At 40.6% G+C, this 24,529-nt stretch overlaps 2 protein-coding genes across 2 annotated transcripts; both read right to left on the bottom strand.

The window, feature by feature from the left end:
* Positions 1-21: 21 nt before the first annotated feature.
* Positions 22-13,858, bottom strand: LOC134354519 (fibronectin type III domain-containing protein 7-like). The gene is made up of 8 exons (XM_063063441.1): positions 13,684-13,858; positions 12,434-12,694; positions 9,410-9,664; positions 8,099-8,359; positions 7,740-8,000; positions 2,990-3,250; positions 1,731-1,991; positions 22-293 (listed from the first exon to the last, which is right to left on the bottom strand). Exons 2-8 carry the CDS (start codon positions 12,606-12,608, stop codon positions 22-24), a joined length of 1,746 nt encoding a protein of 581 aa, XP_062919511.1. The 5' UTR covers positions 12,609-12,694; positions 13,684-13,858.
* Positions 13,859-15,141: 1,283 nt separating this feature from the next.
* Positions 15,142-24,294, bottom strand: LOC134354518 (fibronectin type III domain-containing protein 7-like). Its single transcript, XM_063063440.1, has 7 exons — positions 24,168-24,294; positions 23,810-24,070; positions 21,437-21,697; positions 20,234-20,494; positions 16,115-16,375; positions 15,754-16,008; positions 15,142-15,209 (listed from the first exon to the last, which is right to left on the bottom strand). The coding sequence occupies exons 1-7, from the start codon at positions 24,265-24,267 to the stop codon at positions 15,142-15,144; spliced, it is 1,467 nt and encodes a 488-aa protein (XP_062919510.1). The 5' UTR covers positions 24,268-24,294.
* Positions 24,295-24,529: the final 235 nt, after the last annotated feature.

Raw genomic sequence — 24,529 nt, 5'->3', positions numbered from 1 at the left:
TTAGAAATGATTTTCAATACTTCACATGTTACCTGCTTTAACTGCCACAGCAGAGCTGTGTGAGCTGTTACACCCCATGCGGACTGCCTGTACAGTTATGTAGTAATACAGTCCACAGTACACATCAGAGACCTCACATTCAGTGCCTGTTGTATTGCAGGAGGCCCAGTGGCCATTGGTCCCTTGTGCTGTTACGTGGTATGACTCTGAGCCATTGCTGGGATCCCAAGACACTGAGACAGTGTTATTCTCGCAGCTGATGTGAGCTACCACATTCTGTGGGATACAAGGTGCTGTAGAAAGATGCACAGGAAACTATTGTAAACAATATAACATGATTACAAGTTACACAATATCAAATCTTACAATTTTTGTATAGAAATCATAGCTAATTTGTGCAAATCATATTACTACAACAATGAGCAAAACTGCAAACAATCTTTTTTGTAACATTATTTAAGACTGAATCTTAACAGAGAGTATATATTAGAGTGTTTCCTATATGATAATGGAAATGCTACACACTTAACATGGCCTGAATATTATCTGTTTCTGTCTATTACCATAGGACCATATGATCATAAGTCATAGGAGCAGAATTAGGCCACTCAGCCCATCAAATATACTCTGCTATTCAAGCATGGCTGATTCATTATTTTCTTAACCCCATTATCCTGCCTTCTCCCTGTAACCTTTGATGCCCTGACCACAGAACATAGCAACCTCCACTTCAAATATACCCAATGGTTTGTCCTCCCTAGCCATCTGTGGCAATGAATTCCACAGACTCACCACCCCCATCTCAGTTCAAATGAGTTATCCTTCTATTCTGAGGCTCTGCCCTCTGGCCTTAGACTTCCCCACTATAGGAAACATCCTCCCATGTTCACTCTATCCAGGTCTTTCAATATTCGATAGGTTTCAATGAGACCACCCCTCTATCTTCTAAACTCCAGCAAGTACAGGTCCAGAGCCATTTAACACTCCTCATACCCTTTCATTCCCAGAATCATTCTTGTGAACCTCCTCTGGACCATCTCCAGTGTCAATTCATAGCTAAGGGGCCTAAAGTTGTGCAAAGTATGTTCTAACTAATGCCTTTTGAAACCTTAGTATTGCATCCTTGCTTTTATATTCTAGTCTTCTCAAAATGAATACTAACATTGCATTTGTCTTCTTTACCCCTGCTCAACTTGCAAATTAATCTTTAGGCCATCCTGCACGAAGACTCCCAAGTCCCTTTGCGCCTCTGATTTCTGAATTTTCTCCCCATTTTGAAAATAGTTTACGCCTTTATTCCTTCTATCTAAGTGCATGCCCATTCACTTCCCTACACTATATTTCACCTAACCAAGGTGGATTGTATATGAAAGAGATATCTTTGTCTCCTTGCCATGCTAAATATTTTCATAATCTCAGCAAGCTCTGAAACGATTCAGAAAGCAAGGTCTATAAAGTGAGAGTGTTGAACCCTTATTAATGTTACATGATCACCAGATAAGACAGCATTCCCAATGCACAGTTAAAGCACAAGCAAGAGGCCTCCTCTATCTGCCGGGATTATCTGCTACCCAATTGAGTTTTTTGCAATGATTACCTATGTTAATTATTATTTTACTAACTGTTTGGTGTTGGATATTGATCTCCTGTTTTATCATGTTATGCAATTTTTGAAATTCGTTTCTGATGCTCATTCTGTTGATTTTTATTGAAAAGGAAAGAATCGTTACCTGTTTGAATTTCAAAAGCTGGACTTGGTAAGCTGGTGCAATTCTCGTCCATCGCTAACACAGTTATATTAAACATCTGGCCACATGGGAGGCCTACAATCTCACAGTTTGCTCCCGTTGTATTGCAGGAGTAGTCCTCTCCTTCCACTCCTTCTGCCATAGCAGTGTAGTACACTGCACCCTCGCTCTCCTCCCACCAAACTGATGTTGTGCATTTTCCACAGTCCAAGTGAGCACTTACATTCTGGGGACTACAGGGAGCTTAAGAAATATTAAAACATAACAGAATGGAAAAAGGAATAGCCATACATTTACTTAAATTAACATGTATACATCAATAAATTAAAAAATGGAAACTTCTAAATAAGAACATTAATAATTCTTTCTGTGAACATGGGAAAGCTTTGTATGGGACAGTAGAAACATCAACAACTAAATGATTCAATCTGGCTACTGTGTGATAGTCACATATCTAGAAGTTGCCTTGATGAACTCCCTGGGTTTCACTACTATATAATACCTGTCACACCAGACAGTCAGCCATTCTTGTCTGGTGCGTGGTGTCAGGATTAGTCTCCTTTCGGATTAACTGGGTCAGGATATGAATGTTCCTGACTTGACCCTCGTTTTTTACGAGGCCGAGTGGCTAACTCAATGCTCAACCCGGCACGGATGGAAAGCGTGTTCGGGGGGTGGCACCACTTGGATTCGAACTCGGGAGCCTTCACTCCGGAGTCCGGCGCTGATGCCACTGCGCCACCAGCCGGCCAGAGGCTAACTTGATCAGTACTGGAGGAATTCAATCAATATCAGATATCGGAATCTAAAATAATTGATAATTTACCATTTTTGGGGATTAAGTCATTGAATCCTGCATGGATTTATTAATTTTAAGGCATGCTTGATAGTATTCACATCATTAGGTGGAGGATTAGAGCACAGATATTGTTTCAGGTTGTTTAATTAGGCATTTACAGAAAAAAGTTGAAATGTTCAAAGTAAAATTTATTATCAGACTATAAACAAGTCACCACGTATAACCTGGAAGTTAGACGAAATGGTGTTGGAGCGGTTATGGTAACATAACATGCAAAATCTAAACAGCAATTTGATCTTGTGTGGCTGACTAACAAGACTTTGGTACAACTGATAATTTTTATTTAATATTATGTCAATATACTGCTCTAGTATACTACTGAATTAAAATAATGGAATTGCATTTTTCGATTATATGTCATAGTCAATAATCAATGGATTACCTGTCTGTATTTCAACTGCTGAACTCAGAGAGTGGTTGCAGGTCCTGTCAGATGCTACAACATACACAGAATATAACTGGCCACAGAGCAGCATGGGTGTTCTACATGATGTTTCTGATGTGCTGCATGAAATGTTGCCCCCGTCAGCTCCTTCTGCAATGGCAGTGTACCACAGTGCTCCTTCACTATCATCCCACAATACAAGAGCTGTATTGAGGTTACAATCCAGTTGTACTTTGACATTCTGTGGGTCACAAGGGACTGAAAATAAGGTTGAAAGTTAAAATGGATGTCAGGCAATGGATCAAGCATTGTGGATTCAAATAAGCTGATTGACAAACTTACTAAGTTAGTAATAACTTTATTGGAGTTTATTATTCTAAATCATGGAAATGGTTCGCAATTTAAAGTATCAGTGTTGATGAAATTCACTCTCTAAATTTGTGAACATGATGTTTGAATTCATTGTAGATGATACAATTGTTAGCAGAAGTGGAATCCATGAACTGAAGGGCAGGGGCAGCATGGTTATCAAATGATTAACAGATAGTAATCAGAGGTGGTGGTAAATTGTTGGTTATCATACTGTAGAGAAGTATGTAGTCGTACTCCTATAGAGTTAGGACTTCATTCAATAATTAATTAATTTTATATATTAACATCTTAGACAAGTCTGCCAAAGATTCTAAACATAGTATATAGTTAACAGCATGATGGGGAAGGATTTAAGTAGGACATAGAATTATGAGATGGATGAAAATACTAGCAGTATCAAGTAATCCTTTTTTGAAGGAAAGATGAGGAAGAACATAAAATAAATGGTACAACATCACCAATAAATCTGCTGTTTAGAAACAAAGATCTTTGAAGTTAAACTTTTCTCATTTATTTATTATTTTTTTCCAGGGATTGGACATAGTGGGAAAGACCAGTATTTATTTCTCATCCCTAATTGCCTTGAGAAGGTGGTGGTATGCCGCCTTCTTGAACTGCTACTGCAGTTTTGATTAAATACTTTCATAAAGCGCTTGGAGAAGCATTTCCAGAATTTATACTGAGCAGTGATGAAAGAGTAGTAATATATTTCAAAGTTGAGATTTGTGACTCAGAGGGGAAGCTTTAGGTTATGACTTATTTGTGTGCATGTTGCATTCGTGCTTCATCGTGGCAGAGGTTACGGATCTGGGAGGTGACTTTAGAATAATTTTGGCAAGTCACTGCAATGCATTTTGTAGAAAGTACATATTGCAGCCACTGTACATTGGCGGTGAAGGAAATGGATGTTTAAGGTGGTAAATTGGATGCCAATCAAGTAGGTTGCTTTGTCCTGGAAGGTATTAAAACAGAAGTTACTGACAGCACTCAGCATCTGTGGAGAGGGAAACAGAGTTAACGTTCGGATTGATGATACTTCATCAGAATTTGGAAAAGTTGGAAATGTTATAAGCCACAGAAAAGTGAAAGTGGTGAAGCAAACAAAGTAGATGTTTGTGATTAGACTGAAGGTCAAGAGAGACTGAATAACACTGATATTATAGTTGCTAGCTGAAAGAGGGTGGCTATGGCTTGTTGATCACAGCTAATATATCCAGAGGAGAAGTAAATAGAGAAAAAAGAATGAGGGCCTGGAGAGAGGGAAAAATCAAAGCTGCAACTTTCCTGCAGTTTCTGGAAAACAAGACCATGAGAAATACTGGAAGTATTAAGCAAATCAGGCAGAACCTTAGAGAAGGAATAGTTAACAACACCAATGGATGACCTTTCATCAGAACCAGAATTTTCAGATATAGATAAAAAAAGCTGGTTATCTGAAAAATTTCAGTTAAATATTGAGTTTTGATTCCCCCTTCCTTGTAAACTAAAACATCTTTTCAACTTCCTCCAGCTCTCATGAAAGGCCAACAATCCGAAATGCTATTTGCCTGATTGATGAGAATTTCCAGTATTTTGGATTTCCACCAGTTGCAGTTTTTTGATTTTATTCACGATAGTTTTGAGCTACTTCAGTGCTGCTGGTGGTGGATTCATCTGAGAAAGTGGGTAACTTTCCATCGTATGCTTGACTTGCACCTTGTGGATGGTCGAAAGGCTTGTGATGTCACCTTGTGATGTCAAGTGGTGAGGACTCTTGTGCTCACGTGACTCATTCATTTGAATTTCCCATGAATGGTGACCCCAGGATGTTGAAGCATGCAGGATACAATGTAATGGTAGTGACATTGAACATCAGATGGAGGTAATCAGGTCCTCTTGTTGTAGACTGTCAGTGCCTGGCACTGAACATCAAAGGGAGGTAATGAGGTCCTCTTGTTGTAGATGGTCAGTGCCTGGCATTGAACATCAAAGGGAGGTAATGAGGTACTCTTGTTGCAGATGGTCAGTGCCCGGCATTGAACATCAAAGGGAGATAATGAGGTCCTCTTGTTGTAGATGGTCAGTGCCTGGTATTGAACATCAAAGGGCGGTAATGAGGTCCTCTTGTTGTAGATGGTCAGTGCCTGGTATTGAACATCAAAGGGCGGTAATGAGGTCCTCTTGTTGTAGATGGTCAGTGCCTGGCATTGAACATCAAAGGGAGGTAATGAGGTACTCTTGTTGCAGATGGTCAGTGCCTGGTATTGAACATCAAAGGGAGGTAATGAGGTACTCTTGTTGCAGATGGTCAGTGCCCGGCATTGAACATCAAAGGGAGATAATGAGGTACTCTTGTTGTAGATGGTCAGTGCCTGGTATTGAACATCAAAGGGAGGTAATGAGGTCCTCTTGTTGTAGATGGTCAGTGCCTGGTATTGAACATCAAAGGGAGGTAATGAGGTCCTCTTGTTGTAGATGGTCAGTGCCTGGTATTGAACATCAAAGGGAGGTAATGAGGTCCTCTTGTTGCAGATGGTCAATGCCTAGCACTTTGGTGACTTGAAAATTATTTGCCACTTAGCTTGCATATTGTCTAGCTCTTACAAAATGCTGGCAAGGGTTGATTTATTTCCCGAGGAGTTGAAAATGAAGCTAAGCATTCCTACTTCTGACCCTAAGAAAGGAAAGACATTGGTGGCTGGGCTGAGGACACTGTTCTGAGGAACTCCTGCAGGATGGGCTGATTGGCATCCTGCAAGCAGAACCACCTTCCTTTGTACGAAGTATAACTGAAACATTATCCTTCATGCCAACTGACTTCAATTTTTCTATGACTTCTTGACACCAGACTCGACAAAAACTGCTGTTTTATTGACAACCTTCTAGAATTCAACTAATACTGTAATGAGGTGTTAAGTCAATTGATCCTGACAAATTCCCAAAGTGGACATCAGATTACTAGTGAATAAGTACCACTGTTGACAAGACCTTCCATCACTTTACTGATTAACCTCAGGAGCATTGGCCATAATTAGCCAGTTTGGATTTATTTTGCACTTTGTGAACAGTCAAAAAGCCAACTTAATTCACAATAAAAGAAGTTGCAGATGTTGGGTATCTGAAAAAAAAAAAAAAATAATAAAGTAGTGGAAACCTTCAGCCAGCTGGGTAGTGCTTGTGGAAAGAGAAAGAGATTTAACTTTCAGATCTTTCAACAGTTACTGCCTAACTTCTTGAAAACATAAAGCATACTTCATTTGTATTTTAATGTTTCACATTGTCGGGTGTATGCCTTTGTTGGGTGTATTACATGATTGCAATTGCACTGAAACCGCCTGGCATATGGCAGAATTAGCTCTGGAACTCAGGTTTCAGTATTACAGATTAGATATCCCAACATGGGATCTGAACAGCCATTCCTGCACTGTTAGTCCTGGCATCCTGGGTGAGTTACATATTAATTTGAGTGTGTACCACAGGTTGCAATCAATTCTACCCATTAAGTTTCATTGACCATATCTTTGTATATACAATTCAATTAAAAGCATGGAATATAAATCTAATATCCCTCCTACGCTGTAGTTCTCCTGCCCAGTGACTCAGGTTAAAAAGAGCCCAATAGATTTAGTGCATGTGAGATTGGTTAGAGATTATGACTCGGTGCATTGGTTTTAGTGCAGGCTCACTTATTCTCAGTAGACATGAATAATTTTGACTTAACAAGCCTGTCAATAATAGTGACAAGCCAGTCTTCTCACATGCATGGACAATGTGACCATAGAAGAGTTCTCCTCTAGGTGGTAAAAAAGCAAGGAAAAAAATTCTGAATCTTTCTAAATTTCTGGTACTCCCCATTACTGGTATACTCTGTTAAATTCTGCACATTACACTTTACGAAGCATGCAAAGTACATGGAGATTTGGTGGAATGATAGCGAAGAATGAGGAAATTCCATTACGTAAAGGCACTGAAGCAAGTGGAGCTGGTGATGAGTTCAATATTCATTTTATTAAGTACACGGTCAGAATTCCAAACTTCTGGCTGGAGCTAAAACAATGTTTATCATTCTATGGGTGGTCCTTACGAATAGCTTTGATCGTTTCCAGGGTGAGCATGGACAGTGGTTGATTTAGAAATACACCTGTGAAAATGCTGCAATCCCGTACAAATAACATAGGGAAATGATCCATTAATCAGAACTCACACGGCAGCAAACATTACTCCCATTACACCACTGGAAATATCTCAAGTTGAGGTAGAAATGACATTTTGAAAAATGTTTAACATGAGGATAATTTTTAATTATTTGGAAATATACACAATGATATATTGCCAGTGGATTGCAAGACTTCATTTGCTGATCTGTCACAAAAAGCTTTCAGGAAATGAGCAATACCTGAATGTACATTCACCACTGCTCCCTGGGGCCTCCTGCAGATGTCATCTGTTGCTAGGACAGAGATTGTATAATATTCACCACACTGCAGGTCCTGGATTTGAGCCCTTGTATCACTTGTGTTGAATAAAGCTGTAACTCTTTGACTGTCTCGAACAGTCACAGTGTATAACTTTGCTCCAGCAGTCTCATCCCACCAGAAGGATATTGTGTTCAAATCACAATTAAGCTCAGCTGTTAGATTCTCAGGAATGCAGGGTGCTATTTAGAAAATACAAATGAATATCAATTTTATCGCTGTCTGCAAATACACACAATGAATACACATGGAAATTATTTCCTTGCTGTATGTTATTTACCAGTTTGTATTTGGACAGAAGTACTCGAAATGCCATGCCGGCTGTAACTCAGTGTTGTTACGGTTATATTATAGGACTGTCCACAGTGTAAATCCAGCATTTCATGGCGTGTCTCTGTGGTGTTGTGTGAGTGTATATGACCATCACTGCCTTCTGCAGTTACATCGAATGAGGTTGCTCCACCAGTCCTTCCCCAGGACACCACCACTCTATTGGAGTTACAATCCACATTGGCAATGATTTCATCTGGGGCACATGGTGCTGTGGAAAACGAAATACAAAAATTAAAATCCACTACCTGCTAGCAAATCACTGAAGTTAAACATCTTCAAATTTGTTCTACATTTGTCCACTCAGCCCAGCCATATTAGAATCAAAGGAATTCCAGGTCAAGAGAGAGGGTTGAGAAAGTCTGCAGATGCTGAAAATCCAGAGCAACAAACACAAAATGCTGAAGGAACTCAGCAGGTCAGGCAGCATCCATGGAAATGAATTAACAGATGATGTTTTGGGCCAAGACCTTTCTTCAGGACAATACTTAGGGTCAGTGTGATTGGCACCAAGTTTGAAAACTAAGTCATCAATGTTGACTGGAAAAATTAGAAGGATTCTGTTTCCAAAATCCATAAAGAATTTTGGAACTTATAGAGACAAAGTGAAAGTTGAACACCGTGCGATGATTGGAAATGAAATCAGTGGAGCTTGGGAGTGTACTTCCATAGCAACCTGTCATCACACCGAGAAAAGGAAACTGAGAGACAGACTAGAGTGACTAAGTTGACAGACTGTGTTTCTGTGTCCGTTTAGTTTAAAACCAATTGCTTGAAAAAGTAGGCACATCAGAATGATGGACAATTGGCCACTCCAATGCCTGGTTATAACAGTGAGTTGCTGTGTACCATCTCTGTATACTTCAGCATTGCAATGCAGTTTTAACTTTAACCACCCAAATGTAAATTTAGCAGGAGGGCAATTTAAAACAATGTTGGAATAATTTACAATGATTATTGTTCAATCGAGTAAAGATTCCCAGGCACATAATAGCAGTTCGGCGACGTCTGTTCCAGTTAACGATACTGAAGAACACTTTTGAAGAAGTATGCACTACTGCGTCACCAGGGAACTGCCCTTTCTAACCAAATAATTCAGTTTAATGACTTTTCTTCAGAGATCGCTGTACATAGCCTGGCTGCTCACTTTTCCGTGACTCCTACGCTGCAAACACTTCAAAAATAATCTCTTCATTGCAAGCTCTGTCAGAACATTGCAGGGAGATGAGAGGTGCTATATAAAGCTTTATTTCTTTTTTACCTGTATGAATTTCATAGTGGGAGCTCCGGAAGCTGCTGCAGCTTTCACCAAATGCGAGGACAGAGATGTTGTATGTTTGGCTGCAGTGAAGATCTGGGATGAGACAGTTTGTTTTGGATGTGGTACAGGTGGCTGCGTGTCCATCGCTCCCCTCTGCCGTAGCGGTGTACCACACTGTGAGGTTACTCAGCTCCCACGTTACAAAGGCAGTGACACCAGCACAATCAGCTTGTATGTTCTGAGGGGGGCAAGGGACTTGGAGAGAGGCAAACACATGAATTACTGAAATGAGTGAGTACTTCAAACGGCAGATGTCAGACATTGGGGCAGCACTAGACTAGGCCATTCGTTCCCTCAATTTGTTTCCACTGTTTCATTAGATCAAGGCTGCATTATCCACGAGCACCTTGTTTTCAATTCCCTGAACATCCTCAGCTGTCAAAATTTGAAAATGCCTATTAATCTAGCATCGTCAGTCAGGCAGCAAACTCCTGATTGCCATTTTTAATTATGTTAAATTGTAATTGTTGATCCCATCCCTGAAGGATCTTTCTGTAATTTTAAACTGATTTTCCCTTTGTTCAGAAATCCTCTGCCATTGGAATTAGTTTCTGTCTCCACAGACAAATCTTCTAATCATCTTTAAAAACAGTTCACCTCTTAATTTTAAAAGAGTACACCTTTGGTCTTATTTGAAGCCAGGATCAAGTTTCAAGCTCTTATCCTCTGCAGTTTTGCTCTTGAAATTTCCATTGTTCTTATGTATTCAGTAAACAGCCTCAGACCAATGAACTGAAACAGCAAATGCTAGTTTCAAGTTGATGATGTTTCATTAGAACTGGGGAACAAGTTTTAAATTGCAAAAGAAATAAGAAGGGACAGAGAGAACAAAGAAATGTTATAGGGTGCACGTGAGGAGATCTTGAACGAGCTGTCAAAGACATACTGGTTGGTGGGTAAACTGGTCATTGTAAATTGTCCTGTGATCAGGCTAGGGTTAAATTGGGGGTTGCTGGGCGGCACGAATTGAAGGGCCAGAAGTGCTTGTTCCACACAGTATCTCAAAAAAAAATTTTTTAAAAATAAAAGAATAGTGGAGGTATGTCTGGAATATATAAACAAAGGGAATCAAATCTATCTGTGGGAGTGAGTTGTCAGAGGAAGTGATTGAGGCTGTTGTAAAAAGACAATTGGATAGGTAAATGGATTGGAAAGATTTAGAAAGTTATGAGCCAAATGTTGGCAAATGGGACTAACTTAAATGGGGCAATGGGTCATCTCAGTCAGCACGGGCCAGCTGGGTCAAAGGGATTCTTTCTGCACTGTGAAATCTGAACTACCAATACAGTAATGTGCACATCTGCCCTGTGACAAAGTAGCTTTCTCCAAATGCTCGAGCTTCATTCTACAGTATATACCAACAATGTGTGTGGCTAGGTCAATTGTCCCCACTGTGTAGGAGAGTGGTAGAATCCGGGGGAAGTTGATGGGACTGTGGGGAGATTTGAATTGGCTTAGTGTAAATGTTTTTTTTGTCAGCATGATCGTCAAAAGGATGAAGGGCCGGTTTCTGTGCTGTGTCACATTATAACTAAGATTTTTTCCCTCTTTTCCAATAGTTCTGATTAGTTGCCTTCTCCTTGTAACAATTCTTCCAGATGTGACTCCTCCACCAGGTTCAGTATGCACTATAACTACTTTGTGTCAGAGATTTATGAGCATGCTGCCTGGACTAGAGATCCTGAGTTATAGGGAGAGGTCCGCACACTGGACCTTTGCTCCCTTGTGCTCAGGAGGATGGTTGGGGGTGGGGGCAGAGGTGACCTCATAGAAATCTATAAAATCATGAAGGCTGTGGACAAGGTGGAAGGTCTTAGCCTCTCGCCCGGGGTTGTGGGGTCAGAAACCATAAGGCACAAAAACAAAATAATTGGTGAGAGACTCAGAACAGACCTGAGTGAACTTCCTTGCATAGAGGGCAGTGAATAGTTGGAATGAGCTGCCAGAGGAAGTAGCTGAGGTGGGTACAATTGTAACATATAGGAGGCATTTGGATAGGTACGTGGAGCAGAGGAGCTTGGGCGACTGGGATTAGCATGGACCCGTTGAGCTAAAGAGCCTGTTTACATGCTGCTTGATTCCATGTTAAAGCCCTAGTGAGGATATGCATTGCACTCAGACAGAAAAATGTAGAGAAGTTACATTTACTTTGATTAAATGTGGTAATCTATAAAAATCAGTTGGCATATTCCTTCCTCTGGATGAAATATCTTGAACAATATAACTTCATTTTATGCTTAAAAATAATATTAGTAGATTGTTTTATTTCAGTAACTATTGTGATTGGTTTGGTTGCTGGGTGTGATACAGACACGGGTGAGTTGCCATCTGTGACTGGACAGAAGACAAATCCCAGAGGAGGCTTAGAGGGAGCCTGTAAATTCTGTGGTTTGGGCCCCAGGAGCAGCTAACATGAAGATCAGTATCTGTGGGAGTGGATAAGAGGTAGGCCCGAGGTCCCGGAAAGAGAGCTGGCTTAGCTGATCCAGCCTATTGTGATACTGTGGAATTGGAATTTTCTGCAATTTTGTTATTTAGGTTCTGACATAGTCAATAACCTGAAACATTAACTCTTTCTCATCATTGACACTGCTTAACTTGTTAACTTCCTTCATTTCTAATTTCTTCCAGAATTTCATTAAGTCTTTGTATCCATTTGGCCAGCAAGGAAACAAGGATTGCCAGTTGTCTTTTGGATTGAATTCAGCCTATGAATTCAACACAGGCTACAGTGTTTAATTAGGACTTGCAATTGCAAGGGTCAAGAGAGGCTACTTTTAGTGGAGGAGAAGGGAGAATACTGGATAGAAACCCTCTGATCACTCAATACTTCTACTGAATGAGTTCACACTGAAGATCCAGAAACACTCAGTGATTTTTCCAATTCTGAGATCTCAGAATAGTTCTTCCTTCTGTAACGGCATCAGCTTTTGTTTTACACGCCGGAGACTTTAGCAATGTTACCTGTCTCAGTTTCAAACACTGAAGCGTTTATACTCGGACAGTAAGCATCCACTGCTTTTACAGTCATTGAATATGTCTGACTGCAGTGCAGATCTATAAAGTCACAGCTCGTCTCTGTTGTGTTACACAGTGAAACGTGTCCATTTTGTCCTTCTGCTGTTGTAATGTACCACATGGCACCCTCAGCCTTCGCCCAGGTCACTGATGTACTCTTGGTGTCACAGTCCAGGTTAATGGAAATGTTGTCAGGTGCACATGGGGCTGCAAGGTACAGAAACACAAACCAGGAGGAAATTGTTACAAAACAGATCTTTCAAAATGTTTGGTTATGACAATGTAAATTTTACTTCTTAAAAATAAATTATAATGGGTAATCCTCACTCCATTTACATAGGGAATTTCTCCACATGCCTTAATTTTGATATCTTTGGCTTTGTTAAGAATTATACTAAAAAGCTTCCCATTTCCCTTCTGACATGTCGGTCTACAGCCTCTTCTACTGCCACAATAAGGCCGCACTCAGAGTGGAGGAGCAACACCTCATAATCTGTCAGGGCTGCCATCAACCTAACAACATGAACATTAATTTCTTTAACTTTTGGTAATTTATCTCCCCTTCTCCTTCTCTCTTCTTTCATTCCTCATTCTGGTTCCCCACTCACCCCTTCGCACCTTCCCATCTCCTTCCTTGGGTGCCCTCTTTCTTCCATGGTCCATTATCCTCTCCTACCGGGTTCTTTCTTCTTTACCTTTTCCACCTATCACCTCCCAGCTCCTTACTTCATCCCCACTTCCCACCTATCTACTCCCTCATCTGGTTTAACCAATCACCTGCTGACTTATACTTCTTCCCCTCCCCCTCAACTTCTTATTCTGGCTTCTTTCCCCCTTCTTTTCCAGTCCTGATGAAGCCTCGCACCGTTGGCCTGAAACACCAACTGTTTATTTCCTTCCACAGATGCTGCCTGACTTGCTGAGTTCCTCCAGCACGTTGTGTCTGTTGCTCAAAGTTTCCAGTATCTGCAGAAGCTCTTGTGTTTATGATTCCCAGTAGATAGACATTTTGCCCATTCCTGCCACCTGAACTGAAGTGATTGTGGGTGTGGATCACATTACACGACCAACCAATCTAAATTTTGTTTTAGTAGAGATATTTTTATCTAAGAAGGAATAACTGCTGAAAAAGAAATTATTATACTAAACTGACTTAGTTTAGTATGAAAAATAATAATTCAAGAAAAGAGACATACCGGTTCTGAACTCAAACTGAGAGTTTTGTGAGGTGTCACACACACCATCCAGCGCTGTCACAGTTAAATTGTACACCTGTCCACAGTGTAGGTTGGTTATCTGACATTCGGTAACGGCCGTCTCACAGGAAACTGGGTGACCATCACTTCCTTCTGCCGTTGCCAAGTAAGAGACTGCACCTTTAGTGTGGCTCCACAACACTGAAGCATCGTTTGTGTCACAGTCTACATGGACATCGAGGTTCTGTGGGATGCATGAAACTAGAAATGGCAAACAGAAGACAAACATTGTCAGTGGCTTTATGGATGGTTTACTTAGCCAGAACCTTCAATTAATTTTACAGTATGTGGCTTTATAAAATTGGGAGTACACACCTTTTTGAAATGTACCGCTTGTATGTGGTATACATACACACTCAGTGGCCATTTTAATAGAAACAAGAGTTGAACCTGGTGTGTCTTCTGGCGTGTAACCCATCCACCTCAAGGTCTGACGTATTGTGCTGCCCACCACTGTTGTAATGTATGGTTCTTTGAGTTACTGTCAACTTCTTGTTAGCTTAAACCAGTCTGGCAATTCTCCTCTGACCTCTGTCATTAACAAGGTGTATTTGCCCACAGAACTGGATTTTTTTTTTGCACCATTCTCTGTAAACTCTAGACTGTTGTGTGTGAAAATCCCAAGAGATCATCAGTCTCTGAGATACTCAAACCACTCTGTGCGGCACCAACAATCATTCCACAGTCAAAGTCATTTAGATCATATTTCTCCCCATTCTGACATTCATTCTGAACAACAACTAAATCTCTTGACCATGTCTGCATGCTTTATGCATTGAGTTTCTGCCACATGATTGGCTGATTAGATAGCAGGTGTACCCAATAAAGTGGCCAATGATTTGGACAAAAAGTAGGTGGACTGATTAGTAAGTTTGGCAATGCTCTTGATCGTCAGCAAGGTTATCAAAGGAGACATTAGGATATGAGTCAGTTGGAAAGGTTAGCAGAGGAATGACAGGTGGTGTTTTATCTGGACAACTCTGAGGTGTTGCACTGTGGGTGGTCAAATGTAAGAGGGAAGTATACAGTAAATGGCAGGACCATTGAGAGCACTGATTCACTAAGGATTCTTGGGACATAAGTCTAACTCCCTGAAAGTGGCAACACCAGTCGATAGGATGATGAAGAACTCATAAGGCACAGTTGCTTTCATTGGTCAGGGTGTTGAGTATAAAGTTGAGCAGTCATGTTGCAGCCGTATAAATCTTCGGTCAGACCACATTCAAACTATTCTGATTGCCACATTTCGGGAAGGAAATGGAGACTTTGGGGACAGTGCAAAAGAGGTTCACCAGAATGTTGCCAAAACTAGAGAGATGTAACTCTAAGGAGTGGTTAGACAAACTTGGATTGTTTTCTCTGGAGTGCTGGAGACTGAGAGGCAACCGGATATGAGTATCAAACACTATGAGAACCACAGATGGTGTCGTTGCAAAGTCTCTTTCCCAGAGTGAAAATATCAGATACTAGAGAGCATGGCCATAATGTGTGATAAGAAAGTTTAAAAGAAATTTTTGAAGTAAAACGTTTATAGGTGGAAAGTGGTAGGTGAACAGAAATCTCTGCCAAGGGAAGTAGTGGAAACAGATAAAATAGAAATGTTTAAGAGACATTAAGACAGATACATAACAAGCAGGGAATGAGGGATATGGAACACGTGCTGCCAGATGTGTAAGTTAAATTGGGATTATGGTCACTGCAGACATTATGGGCTGAATTGTCTATTCCTGCACTGTGGCCAACTCCTCCCCATATAAAGACTTGTATTGTGAGTATTGAAACATCTGGAAGTGGCTTTTTTAATAACAGGCAGACAGATAAGTAAATGCTTTGCCACTTCATAAGGTTCCACTTAAATAAAAGGCTTAGTTTAAACCCACAAGTTGTACTGTACCTTACAACGTCAGATTGAGAGAAAGCATTTGAGGATATTTCTCAAGCAGTATGATGCTGAAATAAAGATTAGTGTGACCAATAGTTTTGCAGGAAATTGCTCTTCGCTGCAGTTACCTGTTCTCACTGTGATGGAAGGACTTTCAGCAGAGTCACAGGTGTCATCGTGCGCAAGGACTGTGACAGTGTAGGTCTCTCCACAGGACAGGTCAGTAATGTCACACAGCGTATCATTGGCGCTGCATCGCTGCACGTCACCTCCTTCTGCAGTGGCAATGTATGATGATGCACCTTCACTGAACTCCCAGGAGACTGACAGAAATCCAGAATCACAGTCCATGTAAGCATTGACGTTCTGGGGGACACACGGTACTGCAAGAAGAAAATTTATCAATAGAGGCTGAAGGGTACATAAAAGGCAACACTGCAAATAATACATGTAAATTTTATAAGTGATTTCCAATTCTTCACATGTTACCTGCTTTAACTGCCAGAGCAGAGCTTTGTGAGCTGTTACACCCCATGCGGACTGCCTGTACAGTTATGTAGTAATACAGTCCACAGTACACATCAGAGACCTCACATTCAGTGCCTGTTGTATTGCAGGAGGCCCAGTGGCCATTGGTCCCTTGTGCTGTTACATGGTATGACTCTGAGCCATTGCTGGGATCCCAAAACACAGAGACAGTGTTATTCTTGCAGTTGATGTGAGCTACCACATTCTGTGGGATACAAGGTACTGTACAATGGAGAAAGCATAGAGAAAGAATCCTTAAACAGCTGAGTATTTAATATTGCAGTTCTGTTACTAATATTTAAACAATACAGAATGTTGAACTAGCTGCCTGAAAGTATGCCAGCTAACTGGAGCAATGAGGTAACATGAGGTGATCTGTTCCATATTTAAGGCAGCCCATAATACCCTCCATAGTTAATTCAGAAACAAAGGTTCTGAACTTAAAGAGGGGTAACTTTGAAGGTATGAGACGTGAATTAGCTAAGATAGACTGGCAAATGACACATAAAGGATTGACGGTGGATATGCAATGGCAAGCATTTAAAGGTTGCATGGATGAACTACAACAATTGTTCATCCCAGTTTGGCAAAAGAATAAATCAAGGAAGGTAGTGCACCCGTGGCTGATGAGAGAAATTAGGGATAGTATCAATTCCAAAGAAGAAGCATACAAATTAGCCAGAGAAAGTGGCTCACCTGAGGACTGGGAGAAATTCAGAGTTCAGCAGAGGAGGACAAAGGGCTTAATTAGGAAGGGGAAAAAAGATTATGAGAGAAAACTGGCAGGGAACATAAAAATGGACTGTAAAAGCTTTTATAGATATGTAAAAAGGGAAAGACTGGTAAAGACAAATGTAGGTCCCCTGCAGACAGAAACAGGTGAATTGATTATGGGGAGCAAGGACATGGCAGACCAATTGAATAATTACTTTGGTTCTGTCTTCACTAAGGAGGACATAAATAATCTTCCAGAAATAGTAGGGGACAGAAGGTCCAGTGAGATGGAGGAACTGAGCGAAATACATGTTAGTAGGGAAGTGGTGTTAGGTAAATTGAAGGGATTGAAGGCAGATAAATCCCCAGGGCCAGATGGTCTGCATCCTAGAGTGCTTAAGGAAGTAGCCCAAGAAATAGTGGATGCATTAGTGATAATTTTTCAAAACTCGTTAGATTCTGGACTAGTTCCTGAGGATTGGAGGGTGGCTAATGTAACTCCACTTTTTAAAAAAGGAGGGAGAGAGAAACCGGGGAATTATAGACCGGTTAGCCTAACGTCGGTGGTGGGGAAACTGCTGCAGTCAGTTATCAAGGATGTGATAACAGCACATTTGGAAAGCGGTGAAATCATCGGACAAAGTCAGCATGGATTTGTGAAAGGAAAATCATGTCTGATGAATCTCATAGAATTTTTTGAGGATGTAACTAGTAGAGTGGATAGGGGAGAACCAGTGGATGTGGTATATTTGGATTTTCAAAAGGCTTTTGACAAGGTCCCACACAGGAGATTAATGTGCAAACTTAAAGCACACGGTATTGGGGGTAAGGTATTGGTGTGGGTGGAGAATTGGTTAGCAGACAGGAAGCAAAGAGTGGGAATAAACGGGACCTTTTCAGAATGGCAGGCGGTGACTAGTGGGGTACCGCAAGGCTCAGTGCTGGGACCCCAGTTGTTTACAATATATATTAATGACTTGGATGAGGGAATTAAATGCAGCATCTCCAAGTTTGCGGATGACACGAAGCTGGGTGGCAGTGTTAGCTGTGAGGAGGATGCTAAGAGGATGCAGGGTGACTTGGATAGGTTGGGTGAGTGGGCAAATTCATGGCAGATGCAATTTAATGTGGATAAATGTGAAGTTATCCACTTTGGTGGCAAAAATAGGAAAACAGATTATTATCTGAATGGTGGCCGATTAGGAAAAGGGGAGGTGCAACGAGACCTGGGTGTCATTATACACCAGTCATTGAAAGTGGGCATGCAGGTATAGCAGGCGAATGGTATGTTGGCATTTATAGCGAGAGGATTTGAGTACAGGAGCAGGGAGGTACTACTGCAGTTGTACAAGGCCTTGGTGAGACCACACCTGGAGTATTGTGTGCAGTTTTGGTCCCCTAATCTGAGGAAAGTCATCCTTGCCATAGAGGGAGTACAAAGAAGGTTCACCAGATTGATTCCTGGGATGGCAGGACCTTCATATGAAGAAAGACTGGATGAACTGGGCTTGTACTTGTTGGAATTTAGAAGATTGAGGGGGGATCTGATTGAAACGTATAAGATCCTAAAGGAATTGGACAGGCTAGATGCAGGAAGATTGTTCCCGATGTTGGGGAAGTCCAGAACGAGGGGCAACAGTTTGAGGATAGAGGGGAAGCCTTTTAGGACCGAGATTAGGAAAAACTTCTTCACACAGAGAGTGGTGAATCTGTGGAATTCTCTGCCACAGGAAACAGTTGAGGCTAGTTCATTGGCTATATTTAAGAGGGAGTTAGATATGGCCCCTGTGGCTACGGGGGTCAGGGGGTATGGAGGGAAGGCTGGGCAGGGTTCTGAGTTGGATGATCAGCCATGATCATAATAAATGGCGGTGCAGGTTCGAAGGGCCAAATGGCCTACTCCTGCACCTATTTTCTATGTTTCTATGTTTCTATTTAATGGAGTAACTACTCTGGCTCGCTATGTTTTTTTTTATGGCACGGAGCACACAGCTCAACATTTTGTAAATACAGTGGATTCTGGTTAATTGGTCCATTTGTTAATTGGGGCTGCCACTTTTTTGAGATAGCTCTTAAAGAGCAAAAACTGATCGAGAGAATAGCCAGGATTCCCATTGTTTATTTGGGACACTATGCCGCTTAAATCTGACGAGAGGGTGTTGCCAAAAAGTTTCTAACTAGCAGCAGACGTGTGCACTTGTGTGGCCATTATCTCTACACCTTACTTAGAGCAAACAATTTTTAAATAACATCAGTCGCAAGTGGTTGTGTTCAAAAAGCAGTGACTTTTGTCACTGACAGTTGGCGAGAAAAAGGCGTAAGACAATTCAGAACTGTTTTGCTCACAGCAGTTTCCAGTATTCACGCTTGGAGATACAAGAAATAGCCGGAAGTTAAAATGAAACGGTTTCACTACTTCAGCAAGTTAGGAACTGCAAAGAATTTGAAGGTATCGACAATCATCTTGAATGTCAGAATGAAACTGAAGATTTGCAATCATTGACAGCATTGTATGAAGGCAGTCCATTACCTGCAATAGGTGTCTGCATACTGATTTTGTTCATCAAAGGAACCTGGCAGCACACACTGGTTTAATTCCTCCATTCACAAACAAGAGAAAATCTGCAGATGCTGGAAATCCAAACAACACATACAAAATGCTGGAGCAGGTCAAGCAACATCTATGGAAAAAAATAGTCGTAGTTTTGGCCCGTAACATTGACTGTACTTTTTTCCATAGATGCTAATTCCTCCATTGATAACTACTAGGAAATACAGAGTTTTATAGTACTGTTGTAGTATTGGTAGTGTTTTAATTTGTTCTGTATTTCATTTAAATACATAATTTGTTACTTAGTTAAATGGAAAATTGTCTTTTTTATACCTCGTTAACTATTTCCATGAAACCAGCTAAATGGGGCTACTATTTAATTGAGCCAAAACATACTTGTCCCGATGTGTCCCAATTAACCAGAATCTGTGGTACATCCTCTGAATTCTACTGTTGTCCAAGAATAAGAATATATGACAACACCAACAAACAGCTGTCAGCTCCTAGCTGAACAAATCCCATAACCTCAACAAATAGAAAAGCTAAAGATTTTCTTTATTTGTCACTTGTACAATGAAATATCCAGTGGAATGCATTGTTTGCTAATAAGTAATGGTATTGAATCATCCTGTGTTGTAGCTGGGATCCCAGATATTAAGTTTTATTATGTAGTAATTTTATGATGGTTTTATGTTTGTTTTTGAGACATACATCATGCATATACAGTACATACTAAAATTGAGATATTATAACAGATTAAGTTATTTGGACAATAGACTACTTCATGTTTTTCACATAATTAAAAGATAATTTACCTGTTTGAATTTCAAAAGCTAGACTTGGTAAACTGGTACAACTTCTGTCCATCGCTAACACAGTTATATTGTACGTTTGGCCACATGGGAGGCCTGCGATCTCACAGTTTGCTTCTGTTGTGTTGCATGCGTACTTGTCTCCTTCCATTCCTTCTGCCATGGCAGCATAGTACACTGCCCCCTCACTCTCCTCCCACCAAACTGACGCTGCGTGTGTTGTACAGTCCAAGTGAGCACTTACATTCTGGGGACTGCAGGGGGCTGGAGGAATAGATTTTAAAATGGAGACACATTGTTAGCTTTGTATATAAATTCACAGATATGAATATGCAAGTAGGAATTGTAAACAAATTTTACAAGTAGTTGTAATTGTAAACGAGCATGCTACAGCACCAGTGAAAACTGAGCCTCCTGGTGATCCTAAAGAATTCTAAAGATACTGTAATCACTGAGAGAAGAAATTTCTTCTCAACTCAGTGATGAATGGTTGACCCTTTAATCTGAGGCAAAGACCACAGGTTTTCAACACCCCAGCTAAGGGAAGCATCATCCATGTATCCATACTGTCAGCCTTATGACAGAATCTACAGTAATTAGTCTGACAAATTGGAAGACCTGTATCAGATACAATATGAATTACAGTGAGGTGATATATTTTGGTGGAAAGATAAGGATTGCAGTCACACTGCTAATGAATGGTGAAGGTAGCCTTGCTGAGTAGCTGATGTTTATTGTACAGCATTTTAATTTATTTACTTATGAGAAATGAACGACACTGGTAAGCCCGTAATTTATTGTCCATGCATATCTGTCCCTGAAGTGATGGAGTGGTTCATTTCAGAGGCTAAGTAACGACCACATAGGCCAGACACAGTAACTGTGGCAGATTCACATCCTCGAAGGATATAAGTAACCAGATGTCTGTTTCTGAAAAACCAAATTAATCATGCCCACCCTTATCAGGACAATATTTTTATCCCAGATTTATTTACTAATTTCAGTTTCAATTCCCAAGCAGTTCTAGAGGATGACAAACCCATGTCTCCAAAATCACTGAACCTGCCTCTAGATACCAAATCCAGTAATTTAATCACTGTCACCAATATGATATCAACAAACTGCAGCAACAAAATGATGGATAGACATGACAGCCTTATTTTTTTGGATAGTGTGTCACAGCAAGTAGTAAAAATAGTGAGTTACCTGTCTGAATTTCAGTTGCTGAACTCACAGAATGGTTGCACGTGCTATCTGATGCAACAACATATATGGAGTATAACTGGCCACAGAGTAACATGGGTGTCCTACATGATGTTTCTGATGTGCTGCATGATATGTTGGCTCCGTCAGTTCCTTCTGCAAAAGCGGTATAACACAGTGCTCCTTCACTATGGTCCCACAACACCAGCGCAGTATTGAGGTTACAATCCAGTTGTACTTCCACATTCTGTGGGTCACAAGGGACTGAAAATAAAGCTGAATGTTAAATTGGGTATCATGCCATTGGACCAACCGTAACCAAGTAAATAAGTGGATGGATGAAGTCATGAAGAAAGTTATTTTGAAGATGTATTCATAATTTTGTAGAGTAGAAAAGTGAAGAAGGTAGTTAAACTTTATAAATTATAGGTGCAGCCACAAATGGAGTACTGAATCCGTTTCAGGATTATGAAAGGTTTATGAGGTTCGAAGAGAGGGTGCAGGGGAGATTTAATAGGATTTAATAGGCGGGGCAAGGGAATTCAGTTACATCAAGATACTGGAGAGGATGATATGGCTCTCTTTCAGACTGTAAATGGAGCTGGGAAGTAATATTTTGAATGATTTTGCCAGAAAAAGTAAGGAAAATTTGTTCTGGGAGGAGGGTAACAATCAGACAGATTTATGATAAATGGTAAAGGAGTGGACAGGAAGTAAGATATATTTTTTACACAGGGAGAGCATGGATTGCAAGGCCTTGAGTGGAAGTTGAAGAAGATTCAATGATTTTTTTTTCTATAGAAGTACATAAATGTTTATAAGGCAAAAGAGAGACACAAACAAATCAGGAGGAGGATGTTGGGGGAGGGGTCAAGTGGAGAAGAGGACATGGTCTTACTCAGACTTATTATTATCTAGAATGAATTGTCTGAAAAGGGATTTGAATATATGCATTAAAAGAAAAAAAGCTTGCAGAGTTCTATGGAGAAAGCAGATGGATGAGCAGGTTTAAAGAGGCAAATAGATTCATTCTGCTTCATCCGAGCCAGTGATGTACATTTCAGCAACTCATCCTTTAGAAGGATAAACAGAGCCTTTATCATAATATTTTTATTTGCATTGCTCTAACTCCTTACGCTATTTATGTCTGAAATTAATTCTCAAAGAAGTAACTAAATGCTAACATGCCCAGCCATATAATATGACTCAGAACTCTGTAAATTTTACTAGGGACAAAAAGCTAACATTTGTCCAGAATGATATCCCAATTAAAAAGCATTACTCATTTCCTGTGGCAGATGACAGATGGTTAGTTTAGAAATGCTCAGAATCAGGATTCATGAAAATACTGCAAAGCCATGAAAGCAATGTTGGAAATAACTCTGTGATGCGAATATGGTACCGGAATAATACTTTCTCCTGTTGGGTCCATGGGAACATCTGCAATGGAGCTGGATATAAATCTAAATGGATTTCCACTGTAGAGTTGCCAGACTAAAGGCCTCAGGCACTGATGCGTAGAAACTGTGATTCATCCACTTTAGGGGCACAAAACAGGTGTTGTTCAGCCTAAGAACAAATTCACCTGACAGAAAAAAAAAATCATCAAGTTGAGTCATCCTTGTTTATTGAAAAACAAGCGTGGTGTGGGGGAGAAGGTTGTGAATCATAGCAAATGGCAGGGGGATGGGGAGGAACAACACCCAAATGCCCACGTGGACATCACTTGGCACATGGAGCAGGCCAGTTGCATTTTCAGCCTCAAAAAGCTGACACAACATCGGGGTCATGGACTGTGGCATCTGCGACCTGAAGATAGCTGTGCATGGTGGCTTTGTACTGTGCTCAGAGCTGCTGGAAATCAAGATTTGTAATGCATTAGAATGACTGGGCTGATTTATAAAATGTAATCTCAAGTCCCATGGGCACATTTTTAAGCACATACAATTCACTAAGTTTGATGTAATCCTCAGTTTAGTGAGAGTTAAACATGAAGGTTGAAAGTCGCAAACATTTGATCCAACTTCAGTTAGTAAGAAACTAATAGGCACCACATATGTTGATAACTTGTCCACATGCACAAAATACAAGGGGGAAACAGCCCTGTACTGAAGTGGATCATGATGAGAAGTACCTGTTGGGCTGAACTTCAACTGCAAAATGACTGTTGCAAGTTGGTTTGTATTGCAACTTGCTTATTAAGAAAGGTGCTAATGGGTTCATATTCCTGCATTAAAATAGTTTGTTTAAGAAGTTATAAAATTAACTTTCAAGCAAGCATAATTAATGAAAGAATTATTAATAATATTGAAAACAACAATCTGAATATTGCCAGTGAAACATTGCACTTCAGGTGACGAGAGACCAAACTTTTACCTGAATGTACATTCACCACTGCTCCCTGGGGCCTCCTGCAGATGTCATCTGTTGCTAGGACAGAGATTGTATAATATTCACCACACTGCAGGTCCCGGATTTGAGCCCTTGTATCACTTGTGTTGAATAAAGCCGTAACTCTTTGACTGTCTCGAACAGTCACAGTGTATAACTTTGCTCCAGCAGTCTCATCCCACCAGAAGGATATTGTGTTCAAATCACAATTAAGCTCAGCCGTTAGATTCTCAGGAATGCAGGGTGCTATTTAGAAAATACAAGTAAATATCAATTCCCGCTGTCCTGCAGAAACACAAAATGAATACACATGGGAATTATTTCCTTGCTGACTGTTACTTACCAGTTTGTATTTGGACGGAAGTACTCGAAATGCCATGCCGGCTGTAACTCACTGTTGTTACGGTTATGTTATAGGACTGTCCGCAGTGTAAATCCAGCATTTCATGGCGTGTCTCTGTGGTGTTGTGTGAGCGTATATGACCATCACTGCCTTCTGCAGTTACATCGAATGAGGTTGCTCCACCAGTCCTTCCCCAGGACACCACCACTCTATTGGAGTTACAATCCACATTGGCAATGATTTCATCTGGGGCACATGGTGCTGTGGAAAAGGAATTATAAACATTAAAACCTATGGCACAGACATCACTTGCCAGTATGTCACAGAGCTCAAATATCTTTAATAAGTCAGCCACAACAATG

The sequence above is a fragment of the Mobula hypostoma genome, chromosome 12 (genome assembly GCF_963921235.1).
Source record: "Mobula hypostoma chromosome 12, sMobHyp1.1, whole genome shotgun sequence".
In the NCBI taxonomy this organism is placed as follows: Eukaryota; Metazoa; Chordata; class Chondrichthyes; order Myliobatiformes; family Myliobatidae; genus Mobula; species Mobula hypostoma.
This window is presented reverse-complemented; position numbering and strand designations above follow the sequence as displayed.